The sequence below is a fragment of the Clinocottus analis genome, unplaced genomic scaffold (genome assembly GCF_023055335.1).
Source record: "Clinocottus analis isolate CAN_PGR_092001 unplaced genomic scaffold, fCliAna1.0.p SCAF_27, whole genome shotgun sequence".
In the NCBI taxonomy this organism is placed as follows: domain Eukaryota; kingdom Metazoa; phylum Chordata; class Actinopteri; order Perciformes; family Cottidae; genus Clinocottus; species Clinocottus analis.
Window position 1 is genome coordinate 4072112 of NW_027176009.1, and position 23676 is coordinate 4095787.

The 23676-nt window shown below is 41.3% G+C and overlaps 4 protein-coding genes and 1 pseudogene across 5 annotated transcripts; 1 reads left to right on the plus strand and 4 right to left on the minus strand.

The window, feature by feature from the left end:
* The first annotated feature begins 3 nt into the window (after positions 1 to 3).
* LOC137795231 (uncharacterized) lies at positions 4 to 4384 on the plus strand. Its single transcript, XM_068592584.1, has 9 exons — positions 4 to 21; positions 370 to 415; positions 586 to 683; positions 781 to 1421; positions 1597 to 1819; positions 1919 to 2134; positions 2474 to 2610; positions 3495 to 3593; positions 4114 to 4384. The coding sequence occupies exons 2-9, from the start codon at positions 379 to 381 to the stop codon at positions 4190 to 4192; spliced, it is 1530 nt and encodes a 509-aa protein (XP_068448685.1). The 5' UTR covers positions 4 to 21; positions 370 to 378; the 3' UTR covers positions 4193 to 4384.
* Positions 4385 to 4499: 115 nt separating this feature from the next.
* On the minus strand, positions 4500 to 5906 carry nanos3 (nanos homolog 3). The gene has a single exon (XM_068592585.1). The coding sequence runs from the start codon at positions 5800 to 5802 to the stop codon at positions 5113 to 5115; it is 690 nt and encodes a 229-aa protein (XP_068448686.1). The 5' UTR covers positions 5803 to 5906; the 3' UTR covers positions 4500 to 5112.
* An 853-nt stretch (positions 5907 to 6759) lies between these two features.
* Positions 6760 to 10468, minus strand: si:ch211-286b5.4 (afadin- and alpha-actinin-binding protein). The gene is given in 11 exon segments (XM_068592586.1): positions 6760 to 6909; positions 7166 to 7524; positions 7798 to 7959; positions 8043 to 8146; positions 8325 to 8490; positions 8910 to 9030; positions 9122 to 9200; positions 9318 to 9441; positions 9520 to 9588; positions 9665 to 9751; positions 9876 to 10468. Coding segments are annotated over 11 exon segments (1467 nt in total). The 5' UTR covers positions 9975 to 10468; the 3' UTR covers positions 6760 to 6812.
* Positions 10469 to 10806: 338 nt separating this feature from the next.
* Positions 10807 to 13916, minus strand: si:ch211-286b5.5 (uncharacterized protein LOC100003596 homolog). 2 transcript variants are annotated; one of them, XM_068592400.1, is made up of 3 exons: positions 13709 to 13916; positions 13061 to 13187; positions 10807 to 11806 (listed from the first exon to the last, which is right to left on the minus strand). In XM_068592400.1, the coding sequence occupies exons 1-2, from the start codon at positions 13796 to 13798 to the stop codon at positions 13062 to 13064; spliced, it is 216 nt and encodes a 71-aa protein (XP_068448501.1). In that variant the 5' UTR covers positions 13799 to 13916; the 3' UTR covers positions 10807 to 11806; position 13061. The 2 variants fall into 2 exon arrangements, with proteins under 2 accessions (XP_068448501.1, XP_068448500.1); XM_068592399.1 differs by having other exon boundaries at positions 10807 to 11809; positions 13709 to 13915.
* Positions 13917 to 16011: 2095 nt separating this feature from the next.
* On the minus strand, positions 16012 to 23612 carry LOC137795040 (scavenger receptor cysteine-rich domain-containing group B protein-like; annotated as a pseudogene).
* Positions 23613 to 23676: the final 64 nt, after the last annotated feature.

Consider the following 23676-nt stretch of genomic DNA (forward strand, 5'->3'; position numbering starts at 1 on the left):
CAAGTCAAGTCCGTGGTTCAGGTGAGTGGTTGTATAAATGTGGGACAAATATAACGCGACATGTTGTCATTATCTTTCTCCTGGGATTGAACTTAATCAGTACCAATTAGTTGTTTTTTATACTCAGCAAGCACACATACATGCACATTACACAAGTCTCATGTTCAACTTTCTTTATCCAGTCAGTGAACTCGTGTCACTTTGTTGATGTTAGCTTGCTGCATTTCTACAGGAACTAACGTCACTTAGATTTAGCTATAAACAAACCAGATATGTCCGTTACAATTGGAGTATTTATGTATGTATGGGCTATATATCTGCTACTATGTGGTTGTGTCTTAATTGGTTTGATTTATTTTTAATATTTAGGAAAAAGAGATGGCTAAAGGAAAAGCAAAGACCAACAAAAGCAATGGTAAAGCAGTTGCTATCGTCCCATTGCATGGGCTGACTTTGATGTGCTACTGTTAAACAGAAACAATATTTGGACAATATTTTATTTCTGTGGAAGAACAATTATATTTGACATACAATTTACTTCACTATCATTGATCATTTTAATTGAGTTGATCCTTATGTGTTAAGTCAGTGTAGCTCCAGCACAGCCTCGGTCCCTCAGGTCAAGGAAGAGGGAAAGTGATGAAATCTCAGAGACTGATGACATCAAGGCTTGCTTTCATCAGGTAATTTAAGTGATTGAAACAAATTTAAATCACATTGTATCGCCTTATCAGGCCAAATTGTAGACAAGTCATTCTACTTTTGTTTTTATTATTCCAGGATAGTGAAGGATCATCAACAGTGGATACCACTATGTTACACTGCCACCACTCCCCTCTGCAGGAATCTACTGTTAGAGCATTTGAAGAGAGAAAAGAGACTCCTGTCCCTAATCCCAGCAGTGGAAAGGATAAAGAGGAAATGACAGCAGAGGAACGTAACACATCACCATCTCAAACATGCACTGAACTCCATCAACTCCAGGTCTTTCAAATCTCTGAAGAGGGGGATGCCGCTGCTCTGGAGAATCAAGCAGGTGCAGAGGAGAACTCTGGGTGTAATTTTGAGAAAAACCAAGCGGTTAGTCAAGAAGAACTCAACGATGTGGGCATGACTGATGTCAAGGAAACCACAAAGGAGGCAGCAGCGGGAATACCAGCTAAAAAGAAGCGAAGGATGGGTATGTGTGGTCTGATGGAGAGGGAGCGGAGTCACTTTCTACAGACACAAAATCGTGAAAACGAGCAGAACGGACCGGAGAGAGTTGAAAAGCAGATTTGTAACAACACAACTGACCTTGGGGCTCAGGAAGAGATTATATCATCTTCATCATCCTCACTATCCATCCCAGTAGGCAATGTCACAGAGCAGCAAAAGACAGAGATACAACTTCAGTCCAGTCAATGCGGAGGGGAAGACAGGTCAGAAAAATGTAGTGAGGAATCCAAAGACAATGTTAAATATCTCAAGCAAGTTTTATTTTTGATTTAGATTAAGTGAAAACACCCCAAACACACAATATACTTGATTACACTAGCAAGATTAAATGAAAGGTGTTACTTCCTCCTTGTTTATAACATTGTTTTTAACACACAGGGCTGAAACTGAAGTCCACATTGATGTAACTACCTCACATGGGACCAGTGTTGTGTCTGATCCAGGCTGCTCAAAGGGAAATAGTTGTGAGGTTGAGGGAGGTATCGGACCCGATCCAGAGCAAACTGGTGACACAAAGTCAGACCTACCTGCAGAGGAGAAAGAGGAAGAGCTTTTGGGGAATCAGGAGCAGCAGGAACATAAGGGAGCCAAAGCTGAGATTGTAACTGAAAAACTTCAGGAGCAAATGCAAGACAGGGAAGATAGGTCAGCAGTAGTTGACCAAAGTCATGCTTTCACTTTTTCCTCTCATACAACTCAGAGGGAGGAGACTAAGAACGGGGATGCAATCGAGGCTGCTCCTCTGCAGGTGAGTTGTGTGACCAGGACAAGAGAGGAAGAGTTGACTGACGATGTAAGGGATGATGACGTAGCTGAAGCAGGTGTATCATCCGCGCACACACTGTCCGGAGAAATGAAGGCCGTGGAGCTCTTTGAGGCTGCAGTGACACCTGGTGAATCAGAGATGAAAGACAACGTGAGTGGTGGGAAAAGCTTTTAAAGTATCGATTAAGTAAAATAATATCAAGCTTTTGTTGAGATTGTGAGAGGTGTTATTTAAAATCAAGTGTCCTTTTATGTGATGCAATATATTTTGTTTTGTGTATGATGTCATGCCTTTACTACGTCACATAATTCTGTAGTGTTGACTAATGCGATTAGACATCTGACGATAATGTTTTAAATGTAGTATTTAAGAAAAATACTGGAAGTTATAAAGGTAGAGAGAAACCAAACACCACAATAATACATATTTATTTCACTTTTTACCATCTTAACTCAACAGAAATGGTTAATTTATTTCCGTTGCACACAGGGTGGTTCTGGTATTGAACCTGGTGCTGGTCCTTCTGTGAACGCTGAGCCTCTTCAGACCAGGGACACGACTGACCTGTTTGGATCTGGGTACTTGGATTATGTGTCAGACTCGCAGCTGAACACCATCATTCTGAAGTAAGGAAGTACAAAAGGGGGTTAAATCCTATAAAACCTTGATGGTAGGGCACAGAAAAGAAAGCAAGTGAGCCTTTGTCGACTAGCTCATCAGATTAACTCCCAGTGTGAACTGGCTGAGGGTTTAGCTCATTAGAGACTTGGGAAATCAAGTCTTCCTCCACCTCGACAAACTTAGTATTGGCAAGTTGGAAAAAAGGAAGTAAAAGCATGTTTGACACCCCAAACATTGCAAACGCTTGACTCAAACCTTATAACTAGTCTAGTGTTACATATTTTTGTTCTCCTAAATTTACACAGTGAATCATGTTTTTGAGTGTCTGAAGTATGGCACACTCATCAGAACTAGTTAAACTATATATTTTGCAGGACTCATGTTCAAGTGTGACATAATGGCTCAATAGCACCTCTTATACATTTTGAAACTTGGGAGCCCCCATCTCTAAATTCACATAGATGTATGAACTTTAGTAAGCTATATAAAGTCTCTAGACATTAAAAAAAAGGTGTCTTTGATGTATTGTGTAAACCCAAAAGCGTCAGACATTTATTTATTTAATGTGCCATTTTAGAGCTTGTTTACCATTTAAAAGTATTGTACTAATTTATCCTCAAATTTGGGCAGCACAATATTAAACGTATGCATTCTCATGTGGAAAACACCCACATAGTTCAATACTACATTTCCTTTTCAACGCTGCTTTCAGCTTTAGTTTTGTTTATGCCTTATCTTCAAGAAGACATCAATATTTCTTTACCAGTAATATGTTCCTGTCATCTCCACAAATGTTGATTCTCTGGCAAAATAAACACATAATTATGAGTTGGTACTAGCTCATACACCAATTATATTCAATCATTAACTTTTTACTTCCTCTATTCAGTGAGGAGCAGGTAGAGAGGGAGGAAGATTTTGGTTCCCCAGATCACGAAGATGCTACAGACCTGATCTGTGGACTCATCCGAGAACTTTCCTCACTGAAGTAAGAAAAGGCTCCTTATTCTCTAAATTTGAGCTTTTGTCAGGCCATTTAATCCCTGTACACTAAACTCCTCTGTTCAGAGCCTGCCCCTTTTTCCCAGTTGAACTTTTGACTCGTAATACCATTGGTCAGTTTCATCCCCCTCACACAGCGCTCTGATTGGCTGAAGTCAGCACTGTCAATTTGGCCCCTTTAACAAGGCCCACCATGAAGCCCTGAAGGGAGCTTTGATGTTGGTGGATGGTAAATTGATGGAAAACACTGGGCAACAAATCAAAATGATGTTTTCAAATAGACGACAAAAGACAAGTCACCAAAAATAAACTCTTAGAGGAAAAATACAGGTCAGACAATCGACTCTAGTAGCAAAAAGAGCAAAAGTATGGTCTTTTTTGTTTTTCCACTTGTTCTCTATTTAACATCTTTAACACTTAATCTATGGGACTAGTCAAATGCAAATCTGGTAGAGAAGAAAAAAGTTATTGAATGAGGTTATTTAAACTGATTTGTCCTCTTCTAGTCGTAAGGTCATGGCCACGCACAGAGAGCTGGAGAACCAGCGCCGCAGCAGTAAAAGTTCAAGGAGCTGCAAACGTTGAGAAACAACTCCCTGCCATCTTGAACCTACCGTTTCCCTAATGGTTTCTGGGTAATAAGGCACTTGTGCCATTCAACAGATTAGTACTATTCATCTTTTATTCTCGTTGTTGTATTAGCTGCTGGAATGTGAAGTTTATTGGCTTAGTTTTTATTGTTCTCCCAAATAAAGCTGAGTGTTGTTGATAAAACCAGTAATGAGTATTTTTCTAAAAAGGTATCTAATGTTATAACAAAGAACACACACAGATGTGGTCAATTTAGATATTTATAACTTTTGATATACAATATTTCACACAGAATTTCACTTTTTTTTCACAAAAAGATTAGAGCTGAAACAGCATTTTAGAAAAGCCACAAGTACAATATTCAAAATAAAACATGCCTAAAGAACAGGTATTTTCTCTACACAGAACAAGAACAAGTCACTCATATTTTAAAATGTTAAAATGCTGACCCGGTCATATGATGTGTTAGCCTATATGCTGGAGTAAAGTTATCACTGATGACTGTACGTCTTAGAAAGGTTTGCTTAAGTTATAATCCTTCAATGCATGGACAGGAGATATGAAACTGGATATCAGGTGGCCACGTTTTTAAAATATGTAAAACAAACGTACATTTTTCTATGAAAACATGCATTTGTTTTCTATTCTCCCAAACACAATATCTGGTAGTCGTTATTGAAAGTACTGTACGAAATCTAAAGGGACGCTATTCGAGAAAGCTAGGCCGACAAAAAGACCAGCTGAAAAATAACTCCAATCAGCATTATAAGTCTATAAAACAAACGTGCCAAAGCATGCAAATCAAAACCAAACCACACACACACACACACACGTACGTGGCAAAGAACAAAACCACATTAGTTAAAGGAGGATTCAGCCTTCGGTGTCTTATTGCTGCCTGCTAACCTGTTGGTTCAGCGTCTGCAATTTGCGTACACGGAGCTGTACGCACTGTCAACTTTCGGACAGAAGCGCTTGGTGTGAGCTCTGGCCCCTGTGGCCCCGCACAGAGGGCACACATACTGCCGCAGATAGGGACACAACACATCTCCGGCAGGGTTCTTTAGCCAGTGGGATCCGCACACCACCTCGGACTCCCCGTTGTGCTTGCAGAAGCTGCAGAACATGCGCTCAGGTGACGCAGACAATGGTGCATCCGCAGTTTTGAAACGAGGTGGTTTCTTGCGCTCTTTTAGTCCCCGGGAGCCCGACGGTCTTGGCAGTAGCTTTAACTCGACTGTGCCTGGTGTTTCAGCAGGAACGGCGTTTGTAGTGTACCACAAGCCATCAGGCCGAAGTTGATCAGCTGAAGTACCCGGCAGCGGAGCTTCACTGGAGAGACGTGGCGCACAGTCTGCGCCGAGGCCGCTGCTTTGACGAACTGCATTAATGCGCACAGACCTCAGTGCCTCGCACAGGTCCTCAGATTCCGAGTGAGGAGCTCTGGAGGCTGGTCGTGGAGACTCAGTGGTCGTGTGCCGTCCCAGAATCTCTCTGATTGTGTCCGAGAGTCCGATGTAGTCTCTCCAGGGCTGGAAACTTTTGCTTTCTGACTCCATGAAGCACGGCAGGTGATGCGAGAGCCCCCAAACCATGCCGTTCATTCTAGCTCCTTCGCCGCCAAACGTCTTCGTCTTGTCTGCCGGACGAGCTTTCAGTGGGATGATTGAGTTGTTGACGTTGTAATAACGAAGTAAAGGACCGCGGACGTACGGCGCTCAGCACGCAAAACAAAGTTTTGAAGTTGTTAATTGGTAATTGAGTACAAGAGGTGATCTGAAGAGGCACACTCCTCCCCCGTGCCAGCAGCCAATCGCATGAGCCCATGCACTGCGCCTGCAGGTCATTAAACAAGTGGAGAAAAGACATTTGGGTCCCTCGTGCACATTGCATGCGCTGTTCAGTCACATTTTTTGTCTGTTAAAAAATATTCTGGTTAGGGAGGTCGAGCAAGGAGATTGACACTTGAAAATGCTATTAAATACCAACATTGATAAGAATAGTTTGGATCTTGTATATTTCTGTGTAAAATGTATGTTAATTAATGCGCAGTAACAATGACTGCTTTGAAAGATTTGAATCTGCAACCTTTACTGAAGAAACTTCAGGTAAGATTCGAGCTGCAGCGTTTTGAACCATTTGAAGACTTTTAGAAACCTGCAGCAGGCCTGACGACTACATGTTATGATAATCCAGTCGAGATGATGCAAAAGTGATAATTTTGTGATGTTCAGTAAGAACTACGCCACCTGGTGAGCATAGAGATGCATGATTTAGGCGGGTAAGCAGACAGTATATAATGTAAACGTGTGGACGCGAGCAGAGAATAAAGGCCCAGGAATGTACATCAATATGTCGGTCAACTGGTGTGTAACCACCCAACAAACATTACAATTAGGATCTCTGCATTAGCTATGGATAATAAAGACCAGGTTTTAGCAATGTTGCGTTGATGAAAGAAGGCAGTCTTTGTGATGTCTTTAATGTGCTGATAAAAGGAGAGTTCAATCGAATGTAACACCAACATCCTTGATTCTTGAGCATTTATTGATCATTTAAAAAGTGGAAATAAGGTGCCATATGTCTTTAATGACAAGCGGTCATCAAAATGGTATTAAAAAGACCAGTCTGAGTGTGCAGTCAGTTGCGTATGCATGATCCCGTCGACTCGGCTGTCCCATGTCTCTGACTGGTCGTCAACCTCTCTGATTCTGAGGGAGAGGAGAGCAGTGAGTTCAAGCAGTGGTGATGGTGAACATTTTTACAGTTTCATTTGGGCCAAAGTAAAGAAAACGTTTGCACAAAGGTTCATTTGCATCAGCGCCACACAGGACCAAACTTTATCCAAAGCACTGACATTACAGTGAATGCTGTGTGAACACAGGCAAAGCTGAATATATTTGTTCATCCTTCATTTTTTTTCTCTTTGGGTAACTGCCATTCCTATGAAAGCAGGACTTCACTAACCTGCAGTTATAAGACAGATTGAGGGCAGAGTACAACTCAGGAGTGCTTGGGGTTTGAACTCTGAAGCCTCCCTGTTGTGATCCAGAAAGAGAAGCTGTCCCCAACTTGGTAGAAGATGGTGTAAAGGGAAGACAGTCAGATATGCCTGCGGGCCCCAAAACATGAGAAATCTGAAGTCACATGCACATAATGTGTTAAGGACATTTCTCCCATCTGCACCCAGCAAATGTAACTGCACACTCACCGAGTGCTGTGCTCCGTCTCATGTTGTTGCTTGGTGCTCCTTTACCAGACAGGGGGGAGTCACACAGATATTGCTGCTTCAGGAGTGCGGCCTTCTGTCGCTCAAAATCACGGCGCTGTAAACACGGAAAAATACAATTTACGGAGTAATAAGCAGCTTTTTAAGCCAGTATGCTGGGATATTTATGTATGGAGGACTGTAAAGACACAATGAAAGGGGAGACATCCCTCCTCTGTTTACTCAACCTCATGTTTCTTACATTACGTTTTTTTTGCAGTTTCCCCATATCCAAATCTAGAGTCCAAGGACAGAGGGTTTCATAAACTATACAGATTGTGAAGGCCTTTGAGGCAAATTAATAACATTGTCTGCTTAATTTTTTTCGCACCTCATGGCTCAGTCGAATGGCAGCGTCGGTGAAGGACTGCCTCTCCCTTTCAAAGGTCCGCCTCTGATGATCCAGCTCTGCCCAGCGCGCCTGAAGACGTTCCCACTCTTCCAAAAAATAGGAATCGGCTAGTTCAGAGGTGACGGGTGAAGCAAGGTTGTCCTGCAGGCAGACAAAAGCAGTATTTCTAAGTTCGACTTAACAAAAATGCATGCATGAATAATGTGTGTGTAAGTGTAATGAACCTGCAGCAGCTGCTGTTGTAATCTGACAAGCTGTTGACTCTCCTTCAGCTCAGCTTCTAGTCGAGCCAGAAGCTTGCCATGGTCGGTACCACCGCCAGTGTGGCCTTCAGTCAGGAAAGACCACATTTTGTACTCCTCAGGCAAGTGTTTCTCAAGCATTGGTTTAACAAATATAAATGAAAGATGAAGTATACATTTCCAAAGCGTAATTCTTGACAGTTTTCTCAGAAGCAAAAAGGTACAAGAAGCAGAACTTTGAAGATGTTCATCCCGGGTGTTCACCTTCATATAGGACGTCACCCAGTCTCTTCTGCACCTGCCTCCAACTCTGAACCACACCTCCTGTTACATGGTCACCAAGCGCTCGCTCAGCTTGATCCAGCCTTTTGTCTTCGGGTTGGACTTCATCCTTAACGTCTTCTTGAACATCCACCACATCTGACACGGTCTTAAAAGAAGGTAAGACTGATTTGTAATTTTGAATACTCATCTTGGACTCAGCCTTGGGAACAGTCCTTTAGAAACAACACAAGGATCTTTTAAGTTGACGCCCTGGAAACTTTGATGACTTTACACAATCTTGAACACTTTAAGAATGTTTGGTCCATGGTGGCTTTAAAGTTTAAGGGTTAAATGTCCAAATTAAGTTTTAGCTCCAAAACGGCTACTAAATTGAACTTGTATGAGGTAAATAAACTTTGCTCTAACTCCTTAACTCGCCACTGCAGCAGCCTCTAACAGCTAACTAATGGTTTTGTAAAATAACCTTTAAAAAATTGATCCTTTCTTGGGCCCAATATAACCAATTTTAGTTATTGACCAGAACCAGCCTCAAGTTAAAAAGGCTTTCTTCTTCTTTTTCCTTACATGCTCCATGTCGACTCTAAGAGCATGAAGTAAAGTGGTGAGGCTGTGGCGCAGCTTCATCGCCTCCCTGAGTTCTGCTTCTCTGCGCTCCAGCATCAGACGCAGTGTTGCCTCTTCCCGTCTGCACGGTAGAGGAAGCAAATGAGGATTAGTGAGAGGTGTAGTATTCATTTGAAGGTTACATTCAGAAGTTGATGATAACATCTACTTACTTGACAGTAGACTTGAATGATTTGATCGGCGCTTCTCTTTTGTTTTGACCTCCAGGTGGAAAGTTCAACACCTCTATTGCTGTATAAAGCAATGCAAGATGGTAAATGTTTTGTGGTTTCAGGAAATGTTGTTTATACAAGTAAAATGCTGTGGGGGAAATATTCTTTGACTTTAACAGGACAGAAAGTCTCTCACAAAGTCCTTTCTCTCTGTGTCGGTTAGTCAGCTGAGACAATCGCTCCTTAAGTCTGTTGGTGTGATGCTCTCGAAGCCTCAGCTCCGCCTCCTGCTGGTTACACCGCAGCTGAAGACGAGTGCACTGCAGAGAAGGTAAAGATGGTTTTGAGAAGGGGGACTTGAACATTAAAACACAATGTCTATCACACGTACAACTTACTTTGGCCTGTTCACATCTCATCATGTCCTGGAGCCTGGCTACATGTTCATCCATCTCCTTTAGATGCTCCTACATGAAAGACACTTAGTTTTCCCCCCCAGAATGAACCCTAACCCATTCATCTATTGCATTTATTGTTACCCACCCTGAGGGGGTCTCCTTGCTCTCTGTGCACCTCCCTGTTAGCCCACCAGGAGGCGCTATTAGAAAGCTCTTTCAAAGGGCTGGGATCCTCAAGCAGATAGTCTGTACAGTCATCAAGTTAGGGAGGGTAGGGGGGAAATTAAGGACAGAGGAATGGTGCTAAGTCCTGGTGAAAATTTGATTACGTTCTTTCCAATTTCCAGGTCTAAAGCTTTTTAGTTCATGCTTCTATATTTTAGGTACAAGAAGACAGTATTACCAGAGTGCTCTGAGCATCTTCCATCTCCCGTCTGGTCAAGCCGTGACGCCATCTGAATGCCATGTTCACCAATCGGACATTTTACTCACATGCAAATGTAACCGCCGTGCACCACATGATCAAGACAATGTGTACACACATACTGAGATGACATACAAACGACTAAATTACTAGAGCAACAATGGATCAGTTCTCATGCCTCTCGTTACTTACCTGAGCAGAAAAGGGAAACTCCTTCAGACAGATGCTGCCACTTTTATTTCCAGGTGATGGCACTTCTGCTAATTATCATCAAAGCACTAGATTGAAGCTTCAGGGTTGAAAATGATTCAGTCCAAAAACTTCTTCCTAAACTTTGACTTGTTCACATGGTGTTAAAGTATTAAGTATATGAATTTTTTAACCAATGAAGTACATTTCAGCATGGTATTGGATTCAGTTTCCGAGAACATAAGTGGAGCAAACAGCATGTATTACAAGCATGATCAATATCAATTAATCAGTATTATAAATATTCTAGTACCCTGCCTGTATATGAAAGTTAATTTGCAGGTAATGGCATTATCCTGTACATTTATGACAGTGTCACCAGATGTCCAGCGTAGTCATTTTATTAGCAAACTAATTTAATCCAGCAGTTCAGCTAACAAAACACTCGTTCCATCTACTTAACTATAAACAGAGTTGGGTTACTGACCCACAATTAAATCAAACAAAAAGTCTGCAACCTCTATGTAACATCTTCTTTGAACTGTATCATAAGAAAACTAAAAACTTATAAGTCTCAAACATTTAAAAAATGTTAAAAAGAAATACTTAACTTTAAAAAAGGAATAATAGAAAAAAAAAGAAAAGGAAAAAAAACAAACACATAAAGCATTTAATCGGTGTCCGGAAAAGTAGTTTATTATTTAAAAAGTTGCCTGAAGTAGCAACGTTTAGAAAGATAAAAGCTAAGAGTAGTACACGTTTTGGTTGATTTAGATTCCAGTGTGGAAAACAACTCATGCAACAAGTCACTGCAGCATGATTCATTTAATACAAACAATAAATGGAAGTTTTCTTAACATTTGCAGTTTGGCCATCTGTGTATCTAAAGTGAGATACATTACACTTGCTACCAGGATTCACTATCCAACAGTGTAAGGCCTTAACGTGTTCTTTAATTATTTTATGACAGGAACATTTAGGCTGACAAAAGGCTGTTAAATATATACAGAAAAAAAAGACTGATTAAAAAGACAAATCGCATGCCCTGCTCTGGTATGGGTAAAGTCTGAACCATATCACTATCCCTTCAAATAGTAGTAATACCTTTACCATTTCCACAAATACATGGATTGTTTAAGACACCAATCAATTTAGCTTAAAAGCTACCAGTATGTCTGTTGGCCACATACACATAAATGTTTTGTAAAGACACACATTACAATACAGTGGATATCACACAAAATGTTCTGATTCTTGAGCAGCACCTGGTTTAAATTAATGTTTGACCTACTAAACAAAATGCAAGAGAAAGTTGCACTGCACTCTCACTAGCTAATCACGTGGGCTGAATTTCACTGACAGGAGAAAGACACCATTAGGTCAGGAAATTGAAACCAGACATGTTAAGTAAGCAAACCCAAGAATGGCTTAATCATTAGTCAAGTTAGAGTCAAGAACATTGTTTAAAAACATGTAGAGTTTGGCCCTGCATAATTGTAACAAATGGGAGTTATGATACCATGAAATTTGGCAAATGAAGCAGCTCCCTCCCTCGAACCCATCAGTACCATGTTGCATCATCCAAAGAGGAGCTGCTGGTCGATCGACAGCGATACCAAGTAGAAGTGAAGAAAGCCTTCCATGGGTAAATTAAGAAATCCTCCACATATCTTTCTGCTGTAGATAAACAGATATAATTGGGAAACATTGTAAAAGGTAATATTCACCATCTTTTTGTAGTTGTCCATGCAGTGTTGAGGGTAAATGTAGTCAATTGAAGCAACAAATTCCTTATTGGTTGCTATAATGAATAAAGCTGAGCTTGCAACTGAAAAATCATCCAGCATGAGAACTTCTTTCTGGATCAATGTAGCAGGCACTGAGAAATGAATTGCTTCAACTCACTATGTTTGCCAACAACACTGATCGAACAACTCCATAAGAGAATGCTTATTATCATTTTAACCAATTTGATCAATAAAAATAATAAAACAGTTCAAAGTTATATTCTCCGAAGACATTGTGACTGATCAAAGTTATAAAATCACAGGTGGAAATAATACAAGGAATAATCGCTGAATATCATTTAGCTGCTTTAGTTTCAGGGTCTTGTTCATGACGGCTCACTGTCATGGCAATACCTTACAAAGCTAGTACAAAAATTACAACACAAACACTTAAATTTGATTGATATAATAGCCAAGTGTATATTTAAATGTGGCATTATATTCAAACATTTTTCTAAAATTAAGAATGATTGAGCCAGGGGATGCTGTTAATGCAGGAGATATGTTAATGGAGTTTTCCTTGTTTCCTGATTACAGACAAAGGTTGAATAAACCTGTATATAGTCATTAGTTGCAGTTCTAGCAGGGTTGATACACATTTTGACCAATGGATTTCTATGACTTTAAATCAAATTTCCATGACCAAATATTTTGTGAACTCAGTGTATACATAAAAAAAAGTAGTATAAAAAGTATTTAAACTAACAATGAGAATTCAAATCATACAGTATACCTTATGACACAAATTAATGAGACAATAATTTGATTAAAATAATAAACATTTATATACACTCTTGTATGTATGCCTGCTTATATTTCAGCGTCTTTCTTTTAAAAGCATATTATTATTTTAAACTCAGCATAAATTAATATACATGAAGGACTTTTCCAGGCCTGGAAATAACCATTTTAAAATTCCATGATCTTTCTCGGTTTTCATGACCGTAAGAACCCTGTCCAGAGTGTATGCAGGCGAGTGAAGAATTGAAATTCAATCTTGAGTTCAGTTAAGTCATGACATGTGAAATATTAGACCATCACAACCTCTTCGTGGCTCTATACTTCATTTCGTGCCTATAATGTAATCAGTTGTACAGCTTTACTCCCAGCTGAAGTCTCAATGAAGGACCATCAGGCCTACCTCAGAACAGGGAGCAGGACTTTGGGGGTCTGAAGGGATTATCACTGGAGGGCACCCCGACCAGGAGGGGGTCCTTGGAGGCATTTTGCAGACAGAAGTTCCTCAGCTCAGCAGCAGCCTGGGACACCTGCAGAGCCAGACATGTGATGAGAGGAAACACAAGCAGCCCGTCGCAGTAGTAACGCTCCAGCTGGCCTGCTGTCAAATGTACCCCGTCCCTCATTTACATACGCGGACCAACTGGCTCTCTTTTGCATATCATTTGCAAGCAACGGCGCAAGCACGGGTGTGTCTGCTGGGTAACGTTTGAAAAATATACTGTTCAGATACTGTTCCCCTTCAATAACTTAACACTCAAGAAGCTTTAACTTTGATAAACGCGTCTCTTCCCTTGAGACGTTGACTCTTTAAAGTGCTGACGCTCCCCCGACTGACAGGCGTTAAAACGCGGAAGACACGGTTCGCCTGTGACGGCGGTTTAGTTCGCTTGAAACCGGTTCATGAGTCACTACAAGTTTTGAGCGGAACTTTACAGCCCACTTAGTTGAACGTGTGATGTAAAGAGTCCACTCTGTGTCATTCCTGCAACACTTTGTCTCCGCCGTTCAACAGGCTGAAGTCTTCCGTGTTTGCGTTGAGGGTTCGTACCTTGATCCTCCGGATACTGGCCTCTAACCGGAGCTGCTTGACGGCCCGTTGAGCGATAATTAAGTTGTTGCTGGCATTGTTGTTGGACATGACGACGACTGTCGGCTGAGGAAAACGGAGGGCTACTTTAATCTAGACTGCCACCAGCACCGAGCGGAAATTAGCACCCAACTGCTCTAAACCCTTAACCCGAGTGGGAAACGTTGGTCATTAGATGCCCCGCCGCTTCGATGCCAGCGGGCCATTCTATTGGACGCAGGGCATGTCAGTCAAATAAATGCACCGCCCCCTGCATATACTGACCATTATTATGAGTTTCCTCGAGAGCAGAGCCATATATACTGTGACCTTCAGCTGGAGGGTGACCAACAACAACGCAGTTGTTCATTTAAACTGACTACAGTTTCGTCATATTTAAAATAAAACAATCTCCTTAATGGGTTGGAAGTAATGACAATGTATGCCAAAAAGGGTTCCCAGATTTTAGAGTAAACACCCTTTTTGAATGGGATAAGTCAGATAGTCAAGGGACTCCTGTGGCATGGTTTCACGGCTGCAATCCAGTTTTTAAAAGCTGCAACGTTTTACTCAAATACACAAATGTCAACCTCATGGTGTTGCCAGAAGGAAAAGACAAGGGCTCACGAAAGTTACCATAATTCATCCTCTGGCTAGTGTGAAAAGCAGTGTTAAATATAATGGCAATTCATTAGAATGGTTAACAAATTTCACTCTGGACCAAAGTCATGGTTGCAATCCTTTCCTTTAATTAGTTAACTACTGTATCTTCCAGGTACAGAGTTTTGTTTGATGAACAAATACACAGTCATTTTATACCACATATCAGTTTACACTCACTATGATATAGAAAAAAAAAAGATTTGTCCTGAAGAGTAATCCATGCTTTTGTGTCAAAGAAATAATCTTAGTAACTGAGACCAAGTAGCAATTTAGCCCAAGTAAAAAAAACAAAAAAGCATAGGAAACAAAGCATATAGCCCACATGTATTATATTGAATTCAGGACTATATTGCTATTACACAAATAGAAGAAGAACATATTTTGTATTGTCAATTTCTTGCAACCCCTATAGTTTATTTTTGCTTGTTATTTAATTGAGAATTGATACTGATTTGGTTGATTAATGTCTTTTCCGCTGCTAAAATGTGCAGCTGTCCAAACGACTGCAACTCCCTGTCGTAACTGCTTTAAGAATCCACGAAACATTTAGAAATTCCACTGATCACAGACCACGAGAGAGACTGAATTGAGGTTTACTTCACAGCAATTTATTGATAAAACCGACGGGTTACAAAGAATTTGGGTTGGGCCCGGCTAAACAGATAACGATCTTCCCTCTCATCTATATGGTCCAATGGATATCCTGTTTTGCATACCATCAAGCCTATTGAGCACTAAATGTTTCATTCCCAAATAGTTGTGAGTGCAGTTTTTTGTAAACTCCAAATATTCCATTTCACTCTTCATCCTACAGCTGGTACTGACCTGAATGTGGGACCTCACCTTCATCCATATATCAGCGACACCACCAAGATTATATTACCAGATTTTATTAACAAGATTATATGAAACATTTTCCCTTCCACATTTCCTCTCTTTGAGTAATTAATACTCAACCAAACTGAAAATGTTCTTCTTCATTGGTTCTGCAGGGCATTTGCGCAGTCGAGAGCCCCTCATGAATCAAGTTTCTAGCGCCCTTGTGGAAACCGGATGCATGCCTTGTCGCAGGTTGTCATCGGGGTTTTGTGGAGGTCATGACTCATTATATGCGGTTCCCTCATCTTATTGTAAGTACACACAACAAACCCCACTTGTTATAAGTTACACTTTACTACTGTTACTTAAGGAAACGTGACTAGTCAATGGCAGAATATGCTGTTTTTCCAGGAGTTTAAACCTGTAATTCTATGCAAGCAGGATTACATGAGGCTATACAGTCTAGTTTATCACACCCACAGGACATGATTATAACCACACTGATAAACTATCTTTCCCACTGGTGAATTTATCCCTTATCTCAGACTATGGCTATTACATTCTGCTACTAGGGCATGCCAGGCTTCTGCAGTAACACCACCTCAGTAACACCACCAAGAATATATTATCGAGATTATATTAAACATTTTCCCTTCCACAATACAGAAAAGTGTGATTAGATTGATCATACAATACAGTAACACCAGATTATATTATTTTATGTCTTAAGGATAACAAAGATCTTAAAACAAAATGGTATCCCAATAAGGAATATGTGTGTATTATTACTGTATGTCAACAGCTCACTCAGGCGACTTGTTCCCTGAAGATAAATGGGAGAGAGAGAGAGAGAGAAAAAAAGACATGGTCATTGATTCATCATGTTGCAGCATCCGCCCAGAGGCCTGGACAGCAAATTGTAACTCATACTCACAAATGATTGGTCCAACGGTGAAGGTATTCATAGGATCAAAGTTGGAAACCGAGCGAGAGATCCTTCTTGCACAAGACTGTTGGGTGGGAGGTGGGGTGGAGGTGGGGAAAAAATACCATCAAAACCCTTGTGTTTAAGCAGCACTGAGTATAGATGAATGTTATTGATGACGTGAAACCGGTGACTTACTGGAACACAAGAGGAGCTTGTCCGTTCACACAGACTGAGGCTGCAATGAAGGTAAACAGATCTGTATTCGTTCTGGAGCAGGAAGAACAGGGCCACGAAACGAGCCTGCAGCGACGACCCGCTCTCCACCACTGACACCTGTGTCTGGTCAGTGGGACACCTGCAGAGAGCATGGAGCGGGTCATCAGGACCACTACACATCACCAGACAAGAAACCGTTCTCCAATTCCTGTTACACTACACAAACCACCTGCTGAGGTTCATCAGGATACTCACTTGTTCTGGATGAGAGGGTAATCTGTGGAACCGTTAGGGTTTGATGAATGAGATGCGAAGCAGTCCTCCAGAACCACCGCAAAGCTGGGATCTCTCTTCTCCACAGAGACGCTCACGTACAACGGCGAGCCCACTGGCAGGGTGACGAGGCCCTGTGGATAAGCCTCTGTGAAGTTGACGTTGCGGAACAGAAACATGGAGGCTCTGACTTTGGGACCAGAGCTTGAAATGCCACCATCCAGCCTGTCAGGGAAAACGAAAAAAAATCCCAGTCTGTTCTTCATCTTGTAATTGTTATTTTCCTTATATTCCCTTCATATCCAAACAATAGGCAGCAACTTAAAAACAAATCACCTTTGGTCACTTTAATCACTGGTGCAATATAAATATATTTTAAATACATTTTATTATGTCTGTATATAATACTGCTATTGTGGATTATCTTACTGTTTACATATATTGATATTACTTGTTTTTTTTAATTTGTATGCGTCTCTTGTGTGCACTTTACCTGTCTGCTGCTCTAATCCTGCAATTTCCCCACTGCGGGACTAATACATTATTATCTTATCTAAAACATTCTCTATATATTAGCTATTTAGTGTCAGTTATATTAGATCAGGTATATCATTGCTGAGCTGTTTGATATTTCTGGTGTTCTTGTGCTGTTATGGTGAACTGTGCTGTTTGTTAAACCATAGTCATCAGAATAAGTGGCTGAGGTATTTACCACCATCGCTTAAGGTCAGCGATGATGTTGTATGTTCACACCAAGATTCACATTTTGTATCATGACTTAACAATTACACTCAGAGGAGCTTCATTATTTAACAACAATAAAAGGCTGCTTACGGCAGGAAAGGTCTGATCGCCACATTCAGTCTGGCGTCTGTGTCCAGGGGATACACGCAGGAGAAGCGAAGACTCACAGGAAGGACAAAGGACGCGTTGGTTATTGGATTGATCAATAAACTATTGGAGTAGATGGCATGTGTGCTGTTGGTCTGCAACACAGAGGAGGATTACGTTTCAATCAGTTGAATGGTTATGTCAGTTTGAGAGGACGTGCTATGTGCTAGCAGCAGCATCAACAAGTGGTTAGAGGAACTGTCCTTAAGGTGGAGGACCCGATCAGGTTTACAAAAAACAAACAGTGAGTCTTTACCCTCATTGTGTTTCCACAGGCACCATTTGTGGCCTCCACTTCAAACCACAATACGCCATTGCGCACTCTGACCCAGGAGCAGTTGCGGTCGGCCATGTTTCCAGAGAAGGGGTTCAAACCAAAGAATCTGAAGTCAGCCAGATCCAGCCCCACGAGAAGTTTATCAGGGCCACAAATGAGCTGAAAAGGCTCGGTTGGAGGTTGCTGAACTACGGAGAAAGATACACGGTCACCAGATAAAAGTGTAAGAGAAATGAGATAAGATGGTTAATACTATATCCCAGATGACACCAAGACGAGACTCTCCATGAAACTTTACCTCATTATGTCAATTGTATAACGGTGTGTAAGGACATGTACTTTCACAGATGACACTGGCATCTTCAGAGTGAGCACAGTTATGGACCCCAATCCCTAGATGTCCGCAGTCTGATATCGAGGATTAATCTCCAAAACAATGGACATCGTCCAACCAGACGCGCCCGCTGCCCTGTCCAAAAGCTGCATTTGTTGGTGCTAAACGAGCAGCGCCACATTCCAGCAGTCTACACACCACTTGGGCATCCGTCAGGTCCCAGCTGTCGTCCCTCACTGTCCATTATAAACCAACACTCTGCCAGAGCAGCGGTTTCAGTGTTGACCAGCCTCACTTGTAAAACTGACAGAATAACATGCAACATAATAGTGTTGATATGAGGCATTAAAGATTGACCTCATGAAGACGAGGATGTCTTTAAAAAACAACAGCTTTCTGTTTAAAATGAAAAAAAGCTATTGAAGGCCAAAGGGCCTGCAGATAATACTAAAAGTAGTGTAAAGCATATACTTTATATTTCTCCAGTCGGTGGTCACTAAAATTTTGTCAGCTAAATGCAACACCATAGACAACATGCTACTCAAAGAGACTTAATTGTCTTTAGCTGAACAAAGATTTAACCACATCACTACCTTCCACGGCACAGACGACACCAGCATCCTCATGATGACCACAGTTGTGAGATCCCAACCCATTGTGGCTGCACTCGCTGAGCTCCGATTCGTCGCCTCTGCACGTGAGATCATCGTACCAGATGGGACCTGTTCCCAGTCCAAAGTGAGCATTATCCGGTGCTGACAGGACCCCGCCACAGCCCAGCTGTCTGCACACCACCTGAGCATCATCCGTGTCCCAGGAATCGTCACACACCGTCCCCCACTGTCCACGGTGGAAGATCTCTACTCTGCCAGAGCAGGAGCTGCTTCCTCCATTGGCCAGGCGGACCTCACCCTCAACTTCTGTGTTGCTGCCTGCTACTGTTCTGCTAGTGGTGGAGAAGTACGCTGATGTTGGTTCAGGTGAAGTTGGTAAAACTGCAGAAGAGATTTTTTAAACATTCAATTCTCTTAAGAACAAGAGTTTTGACTCATCACAAAACACTTCAATTGTGCAAACATGATGAAAAAAGGAACAATCATTTTTAGTAGTTTTTTTCAATTTAAAAGATGAAAATAAAGCTATTACATGCAATTGCCATAAATTAACTAAACCTTTCTGATTCAGATTCATTTGTATTGTGGTATTCTATAAGTACAATTCCACAGAATACTCATTAAAAGTGTGAATATAATACTAAAAGTAGTGTAAAGCACAAATTTGGTATTTCTCCAGTCGGTGGTCACTAAAATTTTGTCAGCTAAATGCTACACCTAGACAACATACTACTCAAAGAGACTTAATTGTCTTTAGCTGTACAAAGATTTAACCACATCACTACCTTCCACGGCACAGACGACACCAGCATCCTCATGATGACCACAGTTGTGAAATCCCAACCCATCGTGGCTGCACTCGCTGAGCTCCGATTCGTCGCCTCTGCACGCAAGATCATCGTACCAGATGGGACCTGTTCCCAGTCCAAAGTGAGCATTATCCGGTGCTGACAGGACCCCGCCACAGCCCAGCTGTCTGCACACCACCTGAGCATCATCCGTGTCCCAGGAATCGTCACACACCGTCCCCCACTGTCCACGGTGGAAGATCTCTACTCTGCCAGAGCAGGAGCTGCTTCCTCCATTGGCCAGGCGGACCTCACCCTCAACTTCTGTGGTGCTGCCTGCTACTGTTCTGCTAGTGGTGGAGAAGTACGCTGATGTTGGTTCAGATGAAGTTGGTAAAACTGCAGAAGAGATTTTTTAAACATTCAATTCTCTTAAGAACAAGAGTTTTGACTCATCACAAAACACTTCAATTGTGCAAACATGATGAAAAAAGGAACAATCATTTTTAGTATTTTTTTTCAATTTAAAAGATGAAAATAAAGCTATTACACGCAATTGCCATAAATTAACTAAACCTTTCTGATTCATTTGTATTGTGGTGTTCTATAAGTACAATTCCACAGAATACTCATTAAAAGTGTGAATATAATACTAAAAGTAGTGTAAAGCACAAATTTTGTATTTCTCCAGTCGGTGGTCTCTAAAATTTTGTCAGCTAAATGCTACACCATAGACAACATGCTACTCAAAGAGACTTAATTGTCTTTAGCTGTACAAAGATTTAACCACATCACTACCTTCCACGGCACAGACGACACCAGCATCCTCATGATGACCACAGTTGTGAGATCCCAACCCATCGTGGCTGCACTCGCTGAGCTCCGATTCGTCGCCTCTGCACGTGAGATCATCGTACCAGATGGGACCTGTTCCCAGTCCAAAGTGAGCATTATCCGGTGCTGACAGGACCCCGCCACAGCCCAGCTGTCTGCACACCACCTGAGCATCATCCGTGTCCCAGGAATCGTCACACACCGTCCCCCACTGTCCACGGTGGAAGATCTCTACTCTGCCAGAGCAGGAGCTGCTTCCTCCATTGGCCAGGCGGACCTCACCCTCAACTTTATGGATTAGATGAGAAAGAAGGTTTCAAGATGTTTCAAATGGAACAATGCTGATTATTTTTAGTGTTTTTTGTTTGTATCTAGGTATTCTATGAGTCCGTGGCGGGCCGTGCATTTTCTACCTTCAACTTCTGTGGTGCTGCCTGCTACTGTTGTGCTAGTGGTGGAGAAGTACGCTGATGTCGATTCAGGTGAAGTTGGTAAAACTGCAAAAGAGATTTTTTTAAAGCATCTTTTAAAAACAAGAGCCTTAACTCATCATAAAACACTTTAATTGATGGATTTGATGAAAAAAATGTGTGAAGATGATTAAAATGGAAGAATGCTGATCATTGTTATGGTTTTTTTTTAATTCAAAAGGTGAAAATTAAGCTATTAGATGCAATTGGCATAAATTAATTAAACTTTTCTGATTCTGATTCAAATTAGCACTGAGTGTGATGTTTTATGTTGTCTTTTGAAACTAAGATTACACAATTAGTATGTATCATGATGAAAATATTTCAGATGGTTTACCTGTAGTGCTTTCTGTAAAAATGAGAACAATACTGAGCAGCAACAAAACCCCAGGCGCCCCCATTATGGAGCACACAAACGTGCTGAAAAAGACAAGAGATTTCTTTTCAAACACATTTTAAAATGATGCTGCCAAGAACAAAGTTAATTCCTCTGCAAGTCTTGTATTTACCTTAGAGAGACGGAGTGGGAATGCAGGAGCTAGTGGAAGTGGAAATGTCCCAGTGAGTAAGAGAGTGAGAATTTATAGTCCTGTTTATCTGTTAGAGGATCAATAACATATAACAACATTAAGATGAAGTTCAAACTGTACTGGCACACAAAGTCCTGAGTCAATACCATTCATGGTGCCACAATTAATCGTGAGTGTTGGAACATCGTGGTGTCACAGGAAGCCACGGATGGCTTCCTGTTTTATGTTGTAGTTTGTCTGTTTCCTTTGTCTCCCTGACTGCTCAACAGGTTTTAACAATTGCAGATTGAATACAAATATGAATTTGGTTATATGCCAGTTTAACCTTTTCAATGTCACAGATGTGCGCAAATGTGCCCCGATGCAAATTTTGGAGACCTCGCCTGAATTTTCTCTGTACTTTGTTCTGCTTCACTTTATCAAAGTCAACCTTTGCAGAGAGAACGTTCACATATTGTGATATGATTAGTGTTAGAGTTAGACCTCACAGCTGCATCATTTCAAAGAAATAATCATCCTGCAAGTGCTTTTTTTTCTTTTCTTTTGTGTGTGTGTGTGTGTGTGTGTGTGTGTGTGTCATTTTGTTCCCCAAGAAATTGGTCTGAGATGCAATAGTGGCGTACATTTCATACACTAATAATCAAAGTTAACAGAATTAAGTTAGATAGGATTAGACTGGTATTCAGGACGACAGAAGAAGAGAGCTTCAGGTTACTACCTTGGTTTGAGGAACCTTAAACAGTACAGTAAGTAAACACATGTAAACAAGACAATGAGGGATTCTGGAAATGATCTGAGGGTAAAATAGTACTGCCAAAAAACTTTATGTAGATATGCTGCTTTTTCGAGCATGGTCGAGCATGTACTATATGTGCGTATGAGCTGAGACCAATGAAAGGCAAATTACCAGAGCCAGAATATCCATTTCAAAACATAAGCATGAATTTATTTGAATTAAAACCAATGTGAAATAAATCATTTATTGTGATAGTGGTACACATTTCGTTATCCACCACTAAAGCATCACGCTGCTGTTTTTAGACTAAAAATAAAGTGCCACAGCTCCTAATACCTCCAACCAGCAGGGTTTATTGAATGAATAAACGAAAATAGATAGATAGATATGTACTTTATTAATCTCCAAGGGGAAATTTTTTTAAATGAAATATGATGTGCGGCTCCGGTAATGTTCAGTATACAGATATTGCGTAGCAGTAGAGGACTCTATGGTAGACCTTACTATTTTATCAACTTTGGACTGTTTGCTATCCAGGATGAGGACAAGGAACAGAACACAGCAGTATGATATCAACAATTTAAAAAAGAATAGAGATACTTCACTTGTCAGGTCTAGTCCAAATGGTGAGAGCCAGAAGATTGGATCCTCGTTACAGCCGTGAAGTGTAAGACCTGAAAGTCACCGTTGGGAGGGCCCTTTTATGTACTCATTAGCACCTGGATTCACCACACCCACCGCAAGAAGATACACCGGTTGTCTACAGATAACTGGGTCAATGAAAGCTCCAGAACAGACACGCTTGCCCTTTGTGGTGAAGTCTGGTTCCAAAGGGAGATGAAACCAATATGGGCCCTTGTCTCAACCCAGTAAAGAAATCATCAAAATCCAGAGGCCTAGGGAGTGTCTCGGGAAGGAGAGCTCGATGCTGTGTTTAAAAGTAGGACAGGGGCCACCTAGGCTGTGGCACACATTTCGACATCCACGATTATGTGGACTTATGTGTCTCATCCAGACCGATGCTGGAAACAATTCCGTTCTGGTTAACACGATACAATGATCATACAGGCTTAAATTTAGCACCTTACACTATTAGTTCCCACCTGCTCAAACCAATATTGACCCAATGCCACCTTATTTCTCACCCTATGCAGCAAACTAGACTTGTTTCACTAGGTGGTGTCCAGGGAGGACTCCTGTGGTAACTCTGCAATGGTGCAATGAGTCATTTGATATTACACAGACGAGTAATGGGTACAAGGAATTGTGTTTTGAGCACCAGACTACACCCAGAAACAGGAGACACCTGAAATGTTTGGCTTATCTTGATGCACTTTCAATAATACTGCCCTAATTAAACAGTGCATCAGCAGATTTCCCACCAGGATGACAAGGATCCAGGAGAGAACAATGTACTCGGGATCTTCTTGGTCCACCGCATGACTATGGCGATGATCATCTCCTGCTTGTCAACGAAGAAAAGAGACGCTGTTTCTCTGATCTTATTTGCCATTGTAGCAAGAGAACATCATGAATTTGGCGATTGACTTTTCTCCCTTTTGAAAGGGAATAAATTC